The 16225-nt window shown below is 49.6% G+C and overlaps 4 protein-coding genes across 4 annotated transcripts; all 4 read right to left on the bottom strand.

Annotated features, from left to right (window-relative positions):
- Positions 1–589: 589 nt before the first annotated feature.
- Positions 590–1321, bottom strand: L3040_004413 (uncharacterized protein; the record flags this gene model as incomplete). The annotated part of the gene is made up of 3 exons (XM_066154920.1): positions 590–767; positions 821–898; positions 1254–1321. 3 exons carry the CDS (start codon positions 1319–1321, stop codon positions 590–592), a joined length of 324 nt encoding a protein of 107 aa, XP_066011966.1.
- A 4279-nt stretch (positions 1322–5600) lies between these two features.
- L3040_004412 (uncharacterized protein) lies at positions 5601–7348 on the bottom strand (the record flags this gene model as incomplete). The annotated part of the gene is made up of 2 exons (XM_007291473.1): positions 5601–5631; positions 5694–7348. 2 exons carry the CDS (start codon positions 7346–7348, stop codon positions 5601–5603), a joined length of 1686 nt encoding a protein of 561 aa, XP_007291535.1.
- A 2622-nt stretch (positions 7349–9970) lies between these two features.
- On the bottom strand, positions 9971–12300 carry L3040_004411 (uncharacterized protein; the record flags this gene model as incomplete). The annotated part of the gene is made up of 11 exons (XM_066154914.1): positions 9971–10177; positions 10230–10283; positions 10335–10517; positions 10585–10670; positions 10785–11006; positions 11081–11242; positions 11299–11598; positions 11712–11783; positions 11838–11889; positions 11946–11987; positions 12043–12300. The coding sequence occupies 11 exons, from the start codon at positions 12298–12300 to the stop codon at positions 9971–9973; spliced, it is 1638 nt and encodes a 545-aa protein (XP_066011965.1).
- A 2867-nt stretch (positions 12301–15167) lies between these two features.
- On the bottom strand, positions 15168–16022 carry L3040_004410 (uncharacterized protein; the record flags this gene model as incomplete). The annotated part of the gene is made up of 3 exons (XM_007291471.1): positions 15168–15458; positions 15517–15650; positions 15707–16022. 3 exons carry the CDS (start codon positions 16020–16022, stop codon positions 15168–15170), a joined length of 741 nt encoding a protein of 246 aa, XP_007291533.1.
- Positions 16023–16225: the final 203 nt, after the last annotated feature.

Genomic DNA, 16225 nt, shown 5'->3' with positions numbered 1-16225 from the left:
CTCCCACCAAAGAAGAGATCGTATCCACCAGGGCTCGTTCGAGTTTACCCTAATTGTCACCATTGTGGGATGCACCCGCGAATGATAAAAGCAACGAGGAAGAAGAAAAGCGCTTGAATTGGTTTACTCTGGCTCTTGCAGCGGCCGCCATGCACGCAGCCCTACCCTTCAGCCTTGCTTGCGAGCAATGACTCATTGTAAGTGGAATGTTGAGGCTCCGGGCATTCCACTCTCTCGCATCATCGTAGTGAGAAGCCGGTTCTCGAAAATCACTGTTCAAGCGGAGTTAGGTAGGTAGCTAACCACCCTGATCGGCACGGCATGCCTAATCGTGAGTGAGAAAGGAAGAAAATGGAGCGAGGGAGCGAGGGAGCGAGCGAGCGAGCGAGCGAGCGACAAGTCTTTCCACGCCTCGGACGCAGCAGGAAGGTAGATAGAAATCGAAACAGCCGTACCTGAAGTGCAAACCGATTCACTTGTTATTATCCACGGCCGGAGGGTGATAGCTAAGGTAGGTATTCAACCTGCGGAGAAAGGTATTGGTATTGCAGGGTCCTGCTGTACGTCCCCTTCAAACACGCTACTCTATCTATGTACATAGGTACTCTACCGACCTGTACCCAAACCTACCCAACCTAGACCGGGATGCTGGAAGAGGGGCCGCTGGGTGTTTTCTTGGGCGCGTGAAACCTGGAAGACCTGGAACAACATCAAAACTCTCTTCATCCGAACAATCTTTGTCTTCGTATTTGCCGATGAAGTATATGCTTATGATCGATCAGCAGCAGGTAGAGTATCGGTACGGTAGATGGGTACCGACAGACGCACAATACTAATCTGTCGAACAAGAGGAAAGGGAGCTTTGTTCAACCCCGAGATCCACCTCGTTCCGGGAGGCCTGGTCGATTGTCAGGCTGATACCTCCTGAGAATCCTTCCTTCCTATCAAAGCACGTTCGTTCGTTCGTTCGGTCGCTCATTCGACGTCAGGTCTGTGGCACCAAGAGCCCGTGCCTACATAGCCTACCGACCTCCCATCCCATCGCGCTCCAAGGAAAGGGGAAGGGAAAGGGAAAGGGAAAGGGAAAGGGAAAGAGAGAGAGAAGGAGAGTGAGAAAGAGAAAGAGAAAGAGAAAGAGAAAGAGAAAGAGAAAGAGAAAGTGAAAGTGAAAGTGAAAGTGAAAGTGAAAGTGAAAGTGAAAGAAACAGAGAAAGAAAAACCGAACAATACGAACGAAAGAAAGCAAGACGAACCTGGCCATCCCCGAGTGAAGTGAAGGTCGCATCTGGATAAGCTCTCCAAGAAGAAGTCGTCGCAGCATCGTTCGTACGTGCACCAGTCCAAGCGCTCCGAGCTGTTGCATCTACATGACAGAATAAGCTCGGTGAGTCACTCTGACTATACTCCGTAGGTAGGGTAGGGTACAATTCGCCCTTCAGCTTGACATTATTACCGGTACTTGTACAACTACTTACACTCTACAGTACTGGGACCTATAAGTAGGACATGCGAAGTCCATTCGCTACGTTGCATCTGTATCCATCTGCATCTGCTGCATCTGGCCGCATCTGCGTGCTGCATCTCAAGCCAAATAAACCGAGCCCCGGGCACCGAGCAACGAGCACCGAGCACCAGTAGTCATGGCGCGAACCTAAATCGCCACGCGGCTAGCCACGCACCCACCGAGTTGCTGGCTGTAGGCTGCAGCGCGACGGAACAAACGACGCAACGTTGCAGTTGCAGTTGCAGGTGCAGGTGCAGATGCAGATGCAGATGCAGTTGCAGTTGCAGTTGCAGAAAAACGAGGGGGCTGAGTTGGGATGCAACAGACAATATACCTACGGACTTCTCAAGCATCAAATCTGGGAGGCTAGTCAAATAACTTTGCACTTCCCACAATGTCTTACTTGACCATGTGCGACACTGCTATTTTTTAATTTTCTTCTAGAATACGTAACTATGCGACCGGCCGACCGACCGACTGACTGATCAACAACTGACCGACTGACCAACCAACCAACCGACCGACCAACCGACCAACCATGCTGCTGCTGCTGCTGCTGCGGGTCCGCCCGAAGAGACCAAGAGATGGCTTGCATGTGATCGCCGACGTGCAGGAGACGACGGGCAGATCACATGGTCTATGGACATAGGCTAGCGGGGCAGAACAGGAGAATAGATGATACCTTCTTCTTGATATGAATTTGGTATTTACTTACATGTATAAGTACCTACTTATTTTATATTCTATTCTTCACTTCTCTTCGCGCTCCTCCTCCTCTTCTCTCTTCTCCTTTCCTTTGCCACGTCTGCTACCTATGCTTGTCATTTGTTCTAGTCATTCTCACCTGAGTGATACGACCCGATGCTCAACTCTACTTTCTCTTCTGCCCGTCAACCCAAGTCCTCCATAGCCTGGATACGTACCTACTGTCTGTTCTGTTCTATACTGTACCCAGCGTACAACCCATTGAACAAAGCATCTTCCCGTCTCTCTAAAAGAAGAAAATCTCCATTTCCCTGGCTTTCCTTAGCTTTCGTCCCGCTCCCGCTCTCACCTCGCTCTTTCATATCAGCCTCCTCGTTTCCTTCACTTCACTTCACGTAGCTAAGCCAGCCAGCCAGCCAGCCAGCCAGCCAGCCAACCAGCCACTGCTGGCCAGCCTAGGTAGGACAGACAGCCTAAATTCACGCTCACCTCCACCTTTTTTGTTCTCCCCCCCCCCTCCCCTTTTTTTTTGGCCGCAGCAAATATGATAAGGGTGCGATCCTATAATCATATTAGACTAAGATAAGCAGAATATATCTCAAGTTCAGCTCTGGCGAGTGGGTTCGCCGTGGTTAACTAGCCTAGGTACTTACTTAGCACAGTGCACACACAGAACTAGCTCTCTAGCTCTCTAACTTCATATTTTGATGAAACATCGCAGAGGGGATTGCAAGCCAGTATACAAGCAGAGCAAACACAGCAAACACAGCAAGCTTGCTGTGACATCAACAAATAACTAGTCAAGTGAGTTAGTGAGTGATAGATGACGACGACGACAGACGACAGACGAAAGATATTTCTCCAAGACACAGAGCGATAAGTATACATGTACGTAGTCATCGTCATAGATAGATAGCTATAGCAGCTGTAGCCAGCTAGCCAGCTCTACAATCCACACATACCTCATAAAAAACCTGTCCTAGCAGCTTTTCGTACGACCAATGAATGTGAATGATCTAGGTATGCTAGGTACATTGACCCCGAAGGTTATATCACGTGTGAAATGTACCACCACGTGGTTAATGAAGAGTTCGCTGAGTGCATCCGTAGGTCAGAGCTTAAGCCACGCAGGAAAGACTCAAAACCCAACCAATAGGTCGCTGCGCAACACCAGAATAAGGTTTCTTTTTTTTTTTCTTGACGAGTTTCGGGACCGGATCAAGACCGTTGGGGGGCCAAATTTTTCTCGATCACTTTTCGAATTGGGTATGTATGTAACGCGGTCATGGGTCTTTCTTTCTCCTTCCGGATACCTGATTTGAGAAGCTGATTCATGGTAGGGGAAGAGGTGTTTGAGCACCAGCTGGCCGCGCAGCGCGAGAAGGGGGCGTGTGGCTACAGTAGGTATCGGATTCGCATGCTCGAAGGATAGGGAGGGATACCGGTACCGGTGCCGGTGCCGGTAGCTGATTATCATCGCGCTAAGAAGGGCTACGGGTACTTCTCCTGTAAGAATATTAAGTAGGTACTTACGGGGCCGCGAGATCCGGAGAACTTCCCTCCGCAGCTCGGCGGCCGGGCGCAAGCGCTACTACCGGTACATCTTTCTCTACGTACGGTACTTACAACTACTACATGGTTCCAAGGTGTCCTGTACCTCTTTGTGTATACCGTAGAAGTGATGACGCACCGTGCGCCTCCTATAGGTACTCGAGGCACGCAAGCTGTCGGGCCACTTCCCACCGTCTCGGGTTCCCACGGGGTTACCGGATGCGCAGCACCACCAGCACCACCAGCACCACCAGCAGCGACTTGCAAGTGCCGCCGAAACGAGAGGAGACAATGGGTCTGGTGCTATCCACCACAGCGACGGAGAGGAAGAAGAAGAAGAAGGTGACCCTGTACGTGTCGGCAAAGTCCCACATCCCGAAATCAGGAAGTCAAGAAATCAAGAGAGAAAGAAAGAAAAGGGGAGCCTGCGATGGAAAAACAAACCCTGTGCGTAGGGCGAACGTGGAGAAATCGTCTTTTCTTTCAAGTACCGTACCTGAAGTCAATCTACGAGTAGCGTTAACCACAGAGCGGAAGATCCCCAATCAGCATAAGCTAATCCTCATCCCCACACAAACAGGAGCAGTACGTAACGACGATCTAGACGTAGGAAAGCCAAATGCACCGAATACAAACAAAACCAAGAGATGAGCCACAGGACTTTTCGGACGACGCTATGAATTCAGTAATACGAGAGGAGATGGGAGAACGACCGGGCCTGGAGCACAGTCAACTCAACAGGGGAGAGTAGCTTGATAGTTGTACCGGTAATGGTAGAGTACTACCTACTATAACCACAGTGCACCCACATCCAGAGCCAGCTCGCTCGCTAGCTTCTGCAGCTGTCTAGGCTCGGTGAAATGTCGCGGAGGGCGGGGATTCATAAGTACAGTATATATAGAGGCAGAGCGAACCCGGCCAAACCCAGCCAAAACGCAGTACCACCCGTCTAAAAAAAAACAAAAAAACAACAAAAAAAAAAAAAACTGCAAGCGTGCTGTAACACGAATAAACAACCAATCCCCAAGCGCGGTGAAGCAGATCAGGTGGTGAGCGAGTACTAAGTAGTAGACAACGGACGGGCGACATGCGAAAGGATACCTACCTACCTACCTACCTATTCCTCCCTCCCCGGGAAAGAAAAAAAAAGAGGGTGAGTGATATATACATACGTAGAACAGACGTACCTAGATAGTCATCGTCGTGCTAGCTAGCTAGCTACAGCGAGCTATAGCAATCTATTTAAGCTAGCTATATATTACATCACATGACATTATATCACATCATATCACATTATATTATATACATGTACATGTATACCTTGGGAAAAACCAGTGCCCAGCAGCTTCTCTTACGGTCAATGAATGAATGATACACAAAAGGCTGTATAGATATATAGATATAGATATATATATATAACATATACCAATCCCTTGCTCAGATGTGAAATCTTTAATCATCATCAGAGGCCTAGAGGATGAGTCTTAGGCTCTCGGTAAACTAGAGGCTATAAAGGTCCCTCCCTACCTAGCTAATACACACAACGCTTAGCAAATTCCCCTGAGTTATACCATGTCCCGCTTTCCTTAATCAGATTAAAAAAATGCGATGCATCACGTGAATAATTCACGTACAAAAGCAACCGTATGATCCAGACTCTCGACGCTAAATGCACCTATCCCACAAATAGACACCAAAGACAATTAACTAATAGCCCGTCTTACTTCAACTCAACTCATCTCTTCTCATCTGATTCCGTTCCGTTTAAACTTCGACTCAAATGCCTTATATACATAATAGCAATGCTCACAAGCATCACCGAAAGACTCAGGCCGGCTAGTCACAGGACATTGCAGCCATTGTCTTGGCTCCTGTTCGAATGTTAATAACAGACGCAGGCCGGGAGAAGACAGAGACGAGTGGTGGCACTTACAATTCGCCAGCCTCGATGACCGCGATCCAGTCAGCAATTATCTTGAGCCTCTGCCTCACGCTATCCGTCATGAGCAGATGATACTTCTCCGAGTCTGCCGTGGGAAACACGCTGGCGAACCACCACGGAAAGATAGCCGGGTCGTTCGGACACTCGCCATACGCCTGGAGTACTCGGGCATGCAGCCACGGCGCGGACCGGTCCCTCATTTTCTTCACAAAAGCAACGCCCAGTTCGAAAAGCGCTTTGGTGGACATGGCGTTGAGCTTGGCAATGTGAGCGGCTTCAGGGGAGAGCGGGGCTGAGTTGTCAGACTGAGCCGAAAGATTCTGGGCGCGTGTATCGGTTGTTTCGCGGGCTTCGAGCTCTTCTTCCGCGGGAATGCTGATGTCCGTGAGTAGTTCTATCTTGCCGATCGTGTATCCATCCAGGGTTCCGTGCTTCAGAACTCTAAATCGGGACTTCCCTCTTGTCTCGATGAGACTTCGCCCGTCCGGCAACACTTGGATGCCTTCGATACAGAGGAGCGTTCCATACTCATAGAAACTGACGCGGCCCAGCTCGCCTTGGGGCTCCCGGGATGGGTTGTGTCGAAGCATGCCAAATTTCCCCTCGCCGCTCTCTATTGCCCGTCTGATCATGAGGCGGTACCTGGGCTCAAAGATATGGAGGAATGTTGGGACCTGGGGAAAAGACAGAGTACATATAAACAGGGGAATGTCCATCTCCACGGTCCCAGGTCTCAAATCCGCCTCTGCAGCTTTCGCTCGCACAGCAAGAGCCTCTGGGCAGAGCCCGGTGAGGAGCTTTGAGATGATGACATTTGATGGGTCCCGATCGCGGCCCAGCTGAGGCGTGATAGTCTGCACTCGCCGACAGATAGGGCAAAGCCTTGAATGGTCCAGTACTCTGTACAGACATGACCGGCAGAAAGTATGGCCACAGGGGGTCGTATATGGCTCCAGGAACAAATTATAACACACTTGGCAGTCCAGCTCTGCCCGAATAGATTCCTGTAGGTGCTCCAACACCGCGGTGTCCAGCGCTTCTGACTGCTCGTTGGTCGCAGATATTGAAGTATACATGACCTCGGAGTCGTACGGCAGCTCGCCCATTTGCGCCATCGTATATGTGGCGATCAACCTCCCGCCAGACAAGACACGAGTCCGGGCCTCTTCCTGCCGCAAAGAAGGTACGCCCGCGATCGACCATTTGTCCCGTTCTTGTAGCCGAAACAGTATTTTCGAAGCCTGGTCGGAATTTGCGTACGCATCAATCTCTTTGCTGATCAGATACATGACTTTTTTCAGCACCACATCCACGCTGACATCCCCGGCCGCGTGATCCATCTTGCACGTTGGGAACGGGCAGGTGAAGCCCTGCAGACGATTCGGCGTCGCAGGATATGATATATTTGGGCGCAGACGCAACTCCGGTATGCAGTTCTTGCAGATGGAGTTCCCACATGGCAGGGTCACCGGTTCTTGCAGCGGGTACGAGCACGAGGCGCATTGTACCAGCCTCACAATCTGCCGCGCATCTCTAGAAGCTTCCAGCGCGCCATTCTCTTGCGAAAAGTCGGGTTTCGGGGGCGTTTTTATTCTGGCGAGGCTGTTTCGGAGGGGGAGGGCGGGGTCAAGAGGGATGGAGGACATGGGAGCGCCGTGTCCAGCGGAAGGCCGTTGGACTGTCTGCTGTCGTCGTGGGTGTTGCGAAAAGGGGTGAGCCCTAACCCGCGAGGAATCCGGAGAAGGCCAGAGGTCTGTTGGTTATCCTTAGTCGTGGATGGGAGTCGAGTCCAGGTCGGCGGGTAATGTATGATGTGTAGGTGTATGTAAGGTGTAAGGTGTATGGTGGTTGGTATCTGGTGTATCGTGAATCGTGAATGTTCAGGGGGTCGTATCAGTGTCGTCAATCATGCATGAGAGGAGGTCGTGTTCGCAAGGAAAGAGGAAGGCAGAATAGATAGATGGACGGGTAGACAGGTATATAGATAGACAGGTAGATAGACAGAGAGATAGACAGATAGACAGACAGAGAGCAGGAGGCAAATGATGATGAAGAGTAGCAGAGAGAAGTCGGGACGAGGGTATAGACATCAATCACATCAGAAGGCGCATGAATGAAGGAATGACAATCTCTACGGCAAAGGAAGATGCCAGCATCATGGAGGGAGGTGTGATCCGTGTGGGCCCGTGGAGTATAGGTTCAAAGTTGTCCGAGAGGGTCCTAACGTTACATTTTACGCCACACAAGAAACGGGCCATCCGAGCAAGGGTTCACATAGTATAATACGTGTATATACATACCGACATACAGTATATTTTATAAACAGGTACCGGTACCGAGCCCCTTCGTATAACCGGATTATATATAGGTACGAGGGTGGGATGACCTGCCCTTTCCTCCATTCCTCGATTGCATAAGCAAAGTTTCTTCTTCCAGAAGATTCCCAGACACCGACACCGACCGCCCCCGTCCCGGGCTGCTGATTGGCCAGCGCACGATCCAGGGCCGGTATAGACCTTAGCGTCGACGGGCTTGGCATCGACGCTTGGCCCGTTCCATCCACTAGGTACTACTACTTACTACTTACTACTTACTACCTTACCTCACCCGCAGCCCTCCCCCCAGCCGTTTCGGGTTCCCGGGGGGGCGGGCAGGGCACGATTCACCAAATCAACAACATACAGAGGTACAGTAGGTACTGTACAGTACCGTACCGTACAGTACAGTGCGCACAGCGGTCAAGTTTTCCGACCCACTCTGGCAACCAGCGTACGGTACCTTAATCGAGCAGCACTTTTACGATCCCTCGCTCCATAGCATGCGGCTGTCAGGAGAGACGCGCAGGAAAAGGTCGGTGGGTTGGGGAATGCCACGCGCTTGTTGAGAGTAATCCGGAGCGTTGTGTCGGGCCCGAGACGAGGCAGGAGGAAGATCTACAGGAGATGAAAATTTTAATTCTTTTCGGTACAGTAGAGTGTACCGGTAGTACCGTAGTAGTAGGACGTAGTATATTGTATCAGCGCGTTCAGCGCCACATTGCTCGATTAAGCTGGGTACCGTAGTTTCCCAAGTGGGTCGGAAAACTTCATCACTGTAAGTTACTTGTACCTCCCGTAGACTACCTTACTTACTTACTGTATAGACTATACATGTATTACGTAATATACAACACACCACCTACAGTACCGGTAGTAGGTAGTAGGTAGTAGGTACCTAAAGAAGAAAAATCAAAGCCCACTCCACTTCCACTTCCACCCCACCCCACCCCACTCCAACAAGAAGCGATATTATATGAAAATATTCGTACCTACATATATACACATCATCATCATTTTCTCCCCCCTTCCGTCCGCACCTAGGGAAACAATCGCAGCTCCCCTCCACAAAGGGGCTCAGCCAATCCCCCTCCTCCCTTTCCCCTTCTCGGACTCCCGCCCGAGCAAAGCAGGCGTCATTGATAATGGATTTCCCTGCCCACGAACCAATCAGGAGCCCGTCGCCGGACTCCCGCCTCTCCACACTGCCGAGTCGAGGAGGAGAAGTGGGAATTTTTTCTGGGGAAAGAGAAATCGAACATGAATCAAGTACGGGGCCTTCCCCCCCCCCCCCCCCTGGGAGCTACCTAGAGGGTGGCTAGCTGGCTTAGCTAGCTCAGATTGGACCCCACACCTCGCAGGTGATTGGATATCGTACGAACGGAGATCTTGGATCTCCGCACCTACTCCGTAACTACTAAAATACTAGTCCTACTTAGTAGTAGTCGAGTAACGACCGGTGACATGACATCGGACCCCGATCCGCTTATAGAGTTGGGCCCGGAAATACTGCTTTACCCCAACTACACTACGTCTATAACAACCTCACTAACTAACTTAGCAGTTGTCTCTAACGTGTTTCCTCATATCTTAGGATCGATCGCCGTTGTCACTCGGACACCTTCCGAAGCTCGATACCCGACCCGACCCGTCGACATCTGGCCATCAACCACTACAACCCGCTTCGGAAAATCATCATATCACCTGACGAGTTTCTGGTGGGAGAACGGACTTGAACAGAGAGAGAGAGAGAGAGAGAGAGAGAGAGATTGATTGATTTTGTGATGCAAAGTAAACCTAGCCTCCTGACTGAAGGCCCCCCCCCCCCCCACCTGTTTTTCCATAACGCCTAGGGTATCGTGATCAAAGGTAAAATCAGGAACGCCATCCGTATGCCTCCCAACCCCCAAATCAACCAGAGACGATGCAGGTTCCAGGCCAGGTCAGTAATACTCAGTTCTTCTTCACTCGCTTCGCCGATGGCAGTGGGATATCGAAGATTTCGTCCTCCGCCTTCTCAGCTTCCTCCGCATCCTTTTCCTTGTTGGCCTCCTTCTCAATGAGAGCGATCAGGGCTTTCTCGTCGTAAGCTTTAGCGCGTCTCAAGCTTCTTGCAGGTTTTGAATGGTATTCCCCGTCGACGCAAGCCGGCTTGAACTCCTACTTAAGAATTAGATAAAATGCTCACGAAGCCGGGAATATAGCAACTGACCTTCCAGATACGGAGCACGATGCTCTTCCCCGGCATACCAGGGTTCTTCTTATACTGTAGGTAAGTCAAATTAGGCAAGTCGCGGAATAGATCGGTGTATCTTACGAAAGCCAAGATCCTACCACGATTATCATCATTGAGCGCCGTAGCATCCTCCCAAAACGGAGATGAAACTTCGTGAGTTTCGACAAGAAATTCTACCGTGTCTCCTCCGTCCTCTCCAGTGACGACACGGCACTTTTCCATGCATTTGACAACATCGCGCAGGAGTAAGCCATCTGTATCATACTGTGGTACAGTCAGTAACAGTCCTCAATTTCGTTTAAGCTACCGAGGCACCGCAGTATTGACTTACCCTATGAGCCTGTCTTTCGGGAAGGGTTCCTTTGTCCGACAAATGTTCAACCTTCTGCATTCCGCCACGAGTACGGCTCGAGACCTCTACATAACGCCGGAGTCAGCAATCTCCATGGCAAGAATTGATGTTTCGAGACATGGAACCGGAAATGCCTGAACCACTGAACGAGCACGGAAAGAAGCGTTTTTCACACATACGTCCAGGCTTCTTGTCATTTGACAATCGACCCTCCCCATAGATATTCAATTTGGCCTTTGGTTTGGCGGTTTGCAAGAGCTTCAAGTTATTGGCTGTGCCAGTGCGCTCCATATCTGAACTCTTGGGAAGGGCATTACTAACATCCTCCAGAAATTTATCTTGAACTGTCTTGGGGATAGGTGGGCTAGGCTGAAAATCTTCATGAAAGTCGTCAACAATCACTGTCATAGAAACTTAGTTAGCTCTCTCCTGATCGAACAAATATCCTAAGTCACTGAAGGGGTTCGGTACTTACGCTTGTAAGCCAGGTCCAAGCCGCGTACAGCAACTTTTGCTTCCTTCAATCCGGCCAGTGCTCGGGTTAAAGTTCTACCAGAAGTCAAGAATTGGTTCATGTAGTAGTTGCTGAAATTGAGCTGAAGAGACTTAAGACCCTCGCATGAAGCAATCAGTGTCCCTATATTGCAGACAGAAGTCAGCATATACAAAGTGAAGTTGAAATAAAGTACTTACAAATCTCTGGCATATCCCATAGCTTTCGTCCCCAAAATGGCACGAAATGCCAATACATGCTAATTGTCTTGATTGCATCTCTCCGTGGCTGGGTAATCGCAACCAAATAAGTGAGCACATCACTCCGATAACTGGTGAAATCGAACACATTGTTCGTGTAAAACATATGTGTGAGGGAAACATCTGTGTACATCTCCTTGCAAACGGCAGAGAGGGAGACCGCAGCTAGGGGTGCGACGAGAGAAGGATCTTTTATGATCCGACAACCATTCTTATTAAAGGTAACCTGATCTATGCTCCCTAAGTAACCAGGAGTTAGCGCTCGCACCGCAGCAAGCAGAATATCCGTCGAGCACTAGATACTTGGAATGGGTTGTGTTTGTGGGGTGGGGTCACGGGGGTGCGGTACGTACAGAGGAACTTATTCGATCCGGTGGCCAGCTGGATTGGTGTGATGGGCTTATCAAGCGTAGTTGCCAATTCATCTGAACAGTCGACGGTCAGCAGATGGAGAGAGCCCGTGCACAGTGATGACTTACAGATTCTCTTTTTGATCTCCGGTGGAAGCCTCAAAAATGTCCTCTTCACTTTCTATGTCGCTAGTCAGCTTTGGATAATGAGAGTAAACAAAAGGTTTCGAATCTCACCTTCGGAGGGGAGCCGTCAGTCGAAACATGCGTAACGCCACCCTAAATTTCCCATCAGCGGTCGGAAAGATCACCTCGATCAGACAAGTACACCTACATCTGCAAGGTTTTGGCCAGCGATAGCATATGTTGACGAGCCGCTGTTGCTGGTCTCATGGTCGTGGTCGCCGTCGCCGTCGCTGTTGCCCTTAGAAGGTGAGGGAAGTGCGGTGGAGGGAAGTGCGATGAAGGGACGTAGGACCGGATCAGTGTGCTCAACGGAAGCAGTCCCGATAGAGGCAGGTGCGATGGAGGTAGGTGTGACTGAAGCAGCGTGCTCGACCGCCTCGCCGCGGCGTGTTCTCTTCTTTGCCATTTCAATATTGTTTGTCGTGGTGTATTGCTGGAGGTTACAATCGGTTGATAGGTTGTGGTTGAACAAGATCGGTCGATAGGGAAAGTCGAGGTTGTAGGGAAGACGGAGCTAGCTTTAGGAAAAACTTGCTTGGCGCTAGTCTTATCGGGGAGGCACATTGTCGGAGGCTGCTAGTAAGGTGAATATGCGACAAAAAGTGAATGTTCTCAAAGAACAAAGGATTTCAAGGAAAGTATGGTACTGACTTGGCCGTTGCTCTTGTCACACTGTATTGCGATAATTAAGACAGTCTTAGCACAATGCTATATACTATTAAGGGGATGTTGAGCATGATATCCTGATCTGTAGTCACAAACTAAAAGAAACATTTATATTTAGAATCCATAGGAAGTATTGCAGGTTATGCAACTCCGTAATTTTTACCCAATAGCCCTTGGTAGGACTTGCAGTAGCAGGGCAGCAAGGAATCACGGGCTGAAAGCTACAGTCCACAAAGCTGGAACCTAGCGTGGGGGAGGGCAATCAAGTGGCAATGAATGGTGAAGCAAACGCGCAGACCAAGCAGCTTTTAGTAAACTCCACAACATAAAGCAGTAACCAATAACGAATTTCATAGTGTAGACCAGACATGTTCCTGAAATAAGAAAGCAAGATAAGCTGAGGACGTAGGGTGGAAGAGTAGCCCACCCTTATGGTCTCCGAGCTTTTTATACTGCAGAACATGACAAGATCCATCTATCACCACTCTCAAAGAACATTGACCGGCCCGACAATACATTGAGTAAATTGATGATAACTTAGAGGAGGTCTGTAAACTGCTTGATGCACTTGCCTGTACAAGAGGAAGTCGTCCAGAGCAAGGACCCCTCAACTAAACCCTAGCACAGCTTATAAATTGCAGTCAGGATCACATCCTGATGCCAAAAGATTTGCATATAGACAGCTTGGGTTTCACGACTCGACTGGGCCTTCGGAGCAATCTTTTATGTCCTAATGAAAGCCTACATAGATAGTATAGATCAAGGATACAGTGTTGAAGCTGGAAGGGCCCGATTGAGAATAATTAGAGAAACGCAACCCTTGAAATCAGGAATCCAGAATGTGCAAAGGAAAAGGCGAAGAAGTGATAATACAGCAAGTTTCCAAAGCATACGTTCTACAAACGAAAGCCGGATTTCTGCTCCTCGGTCGACTTGGCTGCCATGGACACGCGAGCTCCTGTCCTTCCAGGATGGCACACCGTAATGAAATTCTGCTTCATTAGCTACGATGATTCCTTATACGTGACCATTGCGCCCCGAGGCGCAATTCTGGTCGAAGATCATATGAGGTCGTCATCCTTCGTTCAGCACACAAATGCCACTACCTGTTCTCGTGATGAACTCAACATCCTCTCGGGTGGAATGCAAGATTGTGTATCAAACTTCTTGATTAATAAAGAGTTTTCTAAGCTGCCAGAAACGGTTCAGTTAGATATCGATGGTGTTGTACATATTTGGCCCGAGAATGGCGAGCATTATTGCAGCTTCGATGGATGACATGTCGTTAAAGAAAACTCGGCTCGGAAAGTGGGACAGAAGACAAATTTGCACTTCAGGCCCGGGGCTCAACCTTAGCTCCGGCAACAAACCATCAATGTCTCTTCTCTGGTAGTTCTGCTCTTTTTTTTTCGGCCAAGATGTTGCTGGTTCAATACATACATCTGCATACGTATTGATTTCCTATTTCTCTTTGGAATTTCTTCCGGCCATCGACCGACTCAATGCAGCTCTCCCCCTTGCTCATCGGTAGTCTTCCGATCAGCCCAGCGCGGCGAAGCAATACCATGCATACATATACCGTTGCATCGGGGGCAAGGAAACCCAACGCTCTTATCATCTCGAGAGAAAGAAATTCCGTTCACGTGCTCCGATTTAGGCCTCCTTTGGCACCACCTACCTAGGGACTCCGCTCCAATATTATCAAGATGGGTGACATCGTGGATATGTCAGTAGCCGATAGGATTTTGGCTGGTAGCTCTTCAGAGCTTGGTCTGACATGGCTCTTCCAGTGTACGCGTATTTAAAAGAATCTGTCGTGTTCTCCTGTTTTCTCTCTGCAGCTTTACAATCGTGTTGCATATTCAGGCCAGTTCCCGTTTTCACAGAAGATTTCTACGCATTAAGATATTCCCAAGGATGCAGGCGATATCAAACCTCATGAATGGGATGATAATTACGACTTCCACAGAACTTATTGGGTTGACATAACTGCCGAGAAGCAAGAGCAGAATCCAGGGGAAAATGTTGATGCTTCCTCATTCATACGGTGCGTACCCTGCAGTCTCTTATCCCCTAACCTTGTGACTACAATCGCAGATTGAAATGACTATAAGTTCAACGTACCAACCGGCTTTTGCTCTACAAATCATTTCTAAAACCGCTTTAAGAACGCTTTCGATACACTCTTCAAGGAAGGATCGCTTAAGATTATGACCATTGCTCTTCGCTGCCGCTGCATTAGAAAACTCGGGCGTCTCATGGCCTTGAAGAGAATCGTGGAGTATGTTGTGAGCAAGGAGAATGTGTAGGTTGCTACTCGTACACAAATTGCCGAGCACTTCAGAAAAGAAGTCTCCTTACCAAAAGGGTCACCTGGCCCCGAGTATCAAGAGAGCAAAGCCACCGAATGTGCTGAATGCGTGGCCGGCTCACAAGCCATCCCGGGTGTCACAAAGTTACATGTTAATGCCAAGAAGTTATGTGTTCATATTTTCCCTCACTCTGTTATCCAGTCTTCTCTACTGTATGACCGGCGAAGTGATCATCGCGTAGGAGCTGAGGTACTCTCCTCAAATTCCTATCGGACCAGCGCACACTGGAGCCATCTCACAGATCCCCATGCTTCTCGGCCACTACAGCACAACTACTACCACTACTCGTCCTCTCACACCCCTTCGGGCAAGGGTAGGTCTTGTCATACTGCCAGAAGAAATACGGATCCGTCTCGTTCGTCAACACCTCTTGGTACAACTTGGTGCTACGCGGCAGATCCTCTGATCGATCGAATACCTCTTCAGCCGCAATTTCAATCTGACGCCATCCCTTGGCGATCAAAGTTGCAATACTAGTGCCGAAGATGCATTCCGAGAAGCCAGACCAGCGGATGGCCGAGGCACACTATGCAATTGCCGTCAGTTCTGGAAGCCGGGAAGGTGTGGGCTGGTGGTGGCCGTACCATGGGACAAGGCTCCGCATTAGTATAGAGACTCAACGTCGCAAAGGCAAGCAATGCCTCCGCCCCAGTCAGCCTATACTCGCCCTCTGGATCCGTCAATATGGTCGAGCAATTGTTGATACCAGCCACTTCCCCTATGTCACGTCATCAGCTCTACAGCTTTTCGACATTCCACCCTGGATCGGCGTACCATGTAGCGTCGGATTCCCCGTCTTTCTGTTCGCGTTAACCCCGTAACAGATAGCCTTCCCATGCGGCCCCTCGCTCAAATCGGTGTGGTTCACGATCACCGTGCCGAATGCAGCGAATGGACACGGTGAATCGAGTTCGCTCAATGCTTCGTTGGCACGGCGCATCCAGAATGCCCTTGTTGAGAAGGGGATGGTGTCATTGGCGTAGAATTGGGAAGGGCCGGGAGAGTGAGAGTGAGAGTGATTTTCGAGACCGGATGTGAGGTGGATGAGGGCCGGCACGAGCAAGCCCAGGATGGAGACCCGGTGGTGCATTTCGTAGGTATCCAGATATGTCGATCCTGGCGAGGGGAGGGGACAGGAGATGATGATTTTTTTTAGGGAGTTTTGATTAAGTGATAGAAACTGATCTTCGATCTCGCATTCACCTTCGCCGCAACGCGCAATTCTACCCCTCTTTCGACTGCAACAGGTGCGAATAACTCCGTACTCTACTGCAGGTTATGTTTCAATTAGTT

The sequence above is a fragment of the Drepanopeziza brunnea genome (assembly GCF_022702325.1).
Source record: "Drepanopeziza brunnea f. sp. 'multigermtubi' strain 214-2 chromosome Unknown ctg6, whole genome shotgun sequence".
Taxonomy (NCBI): Eukaryota; Fungi; Ascomycota; class Leotiomycetes; order Helotiales; family Drepanopezizaceae; genus Drepanopeziza; species Drepanopeziza brunnea.
The sequence above is the reverse complement of the archived record's forward strand: the minus strand, read 5'-3'. Positions and strand labels throughout refer to the sequence as shown.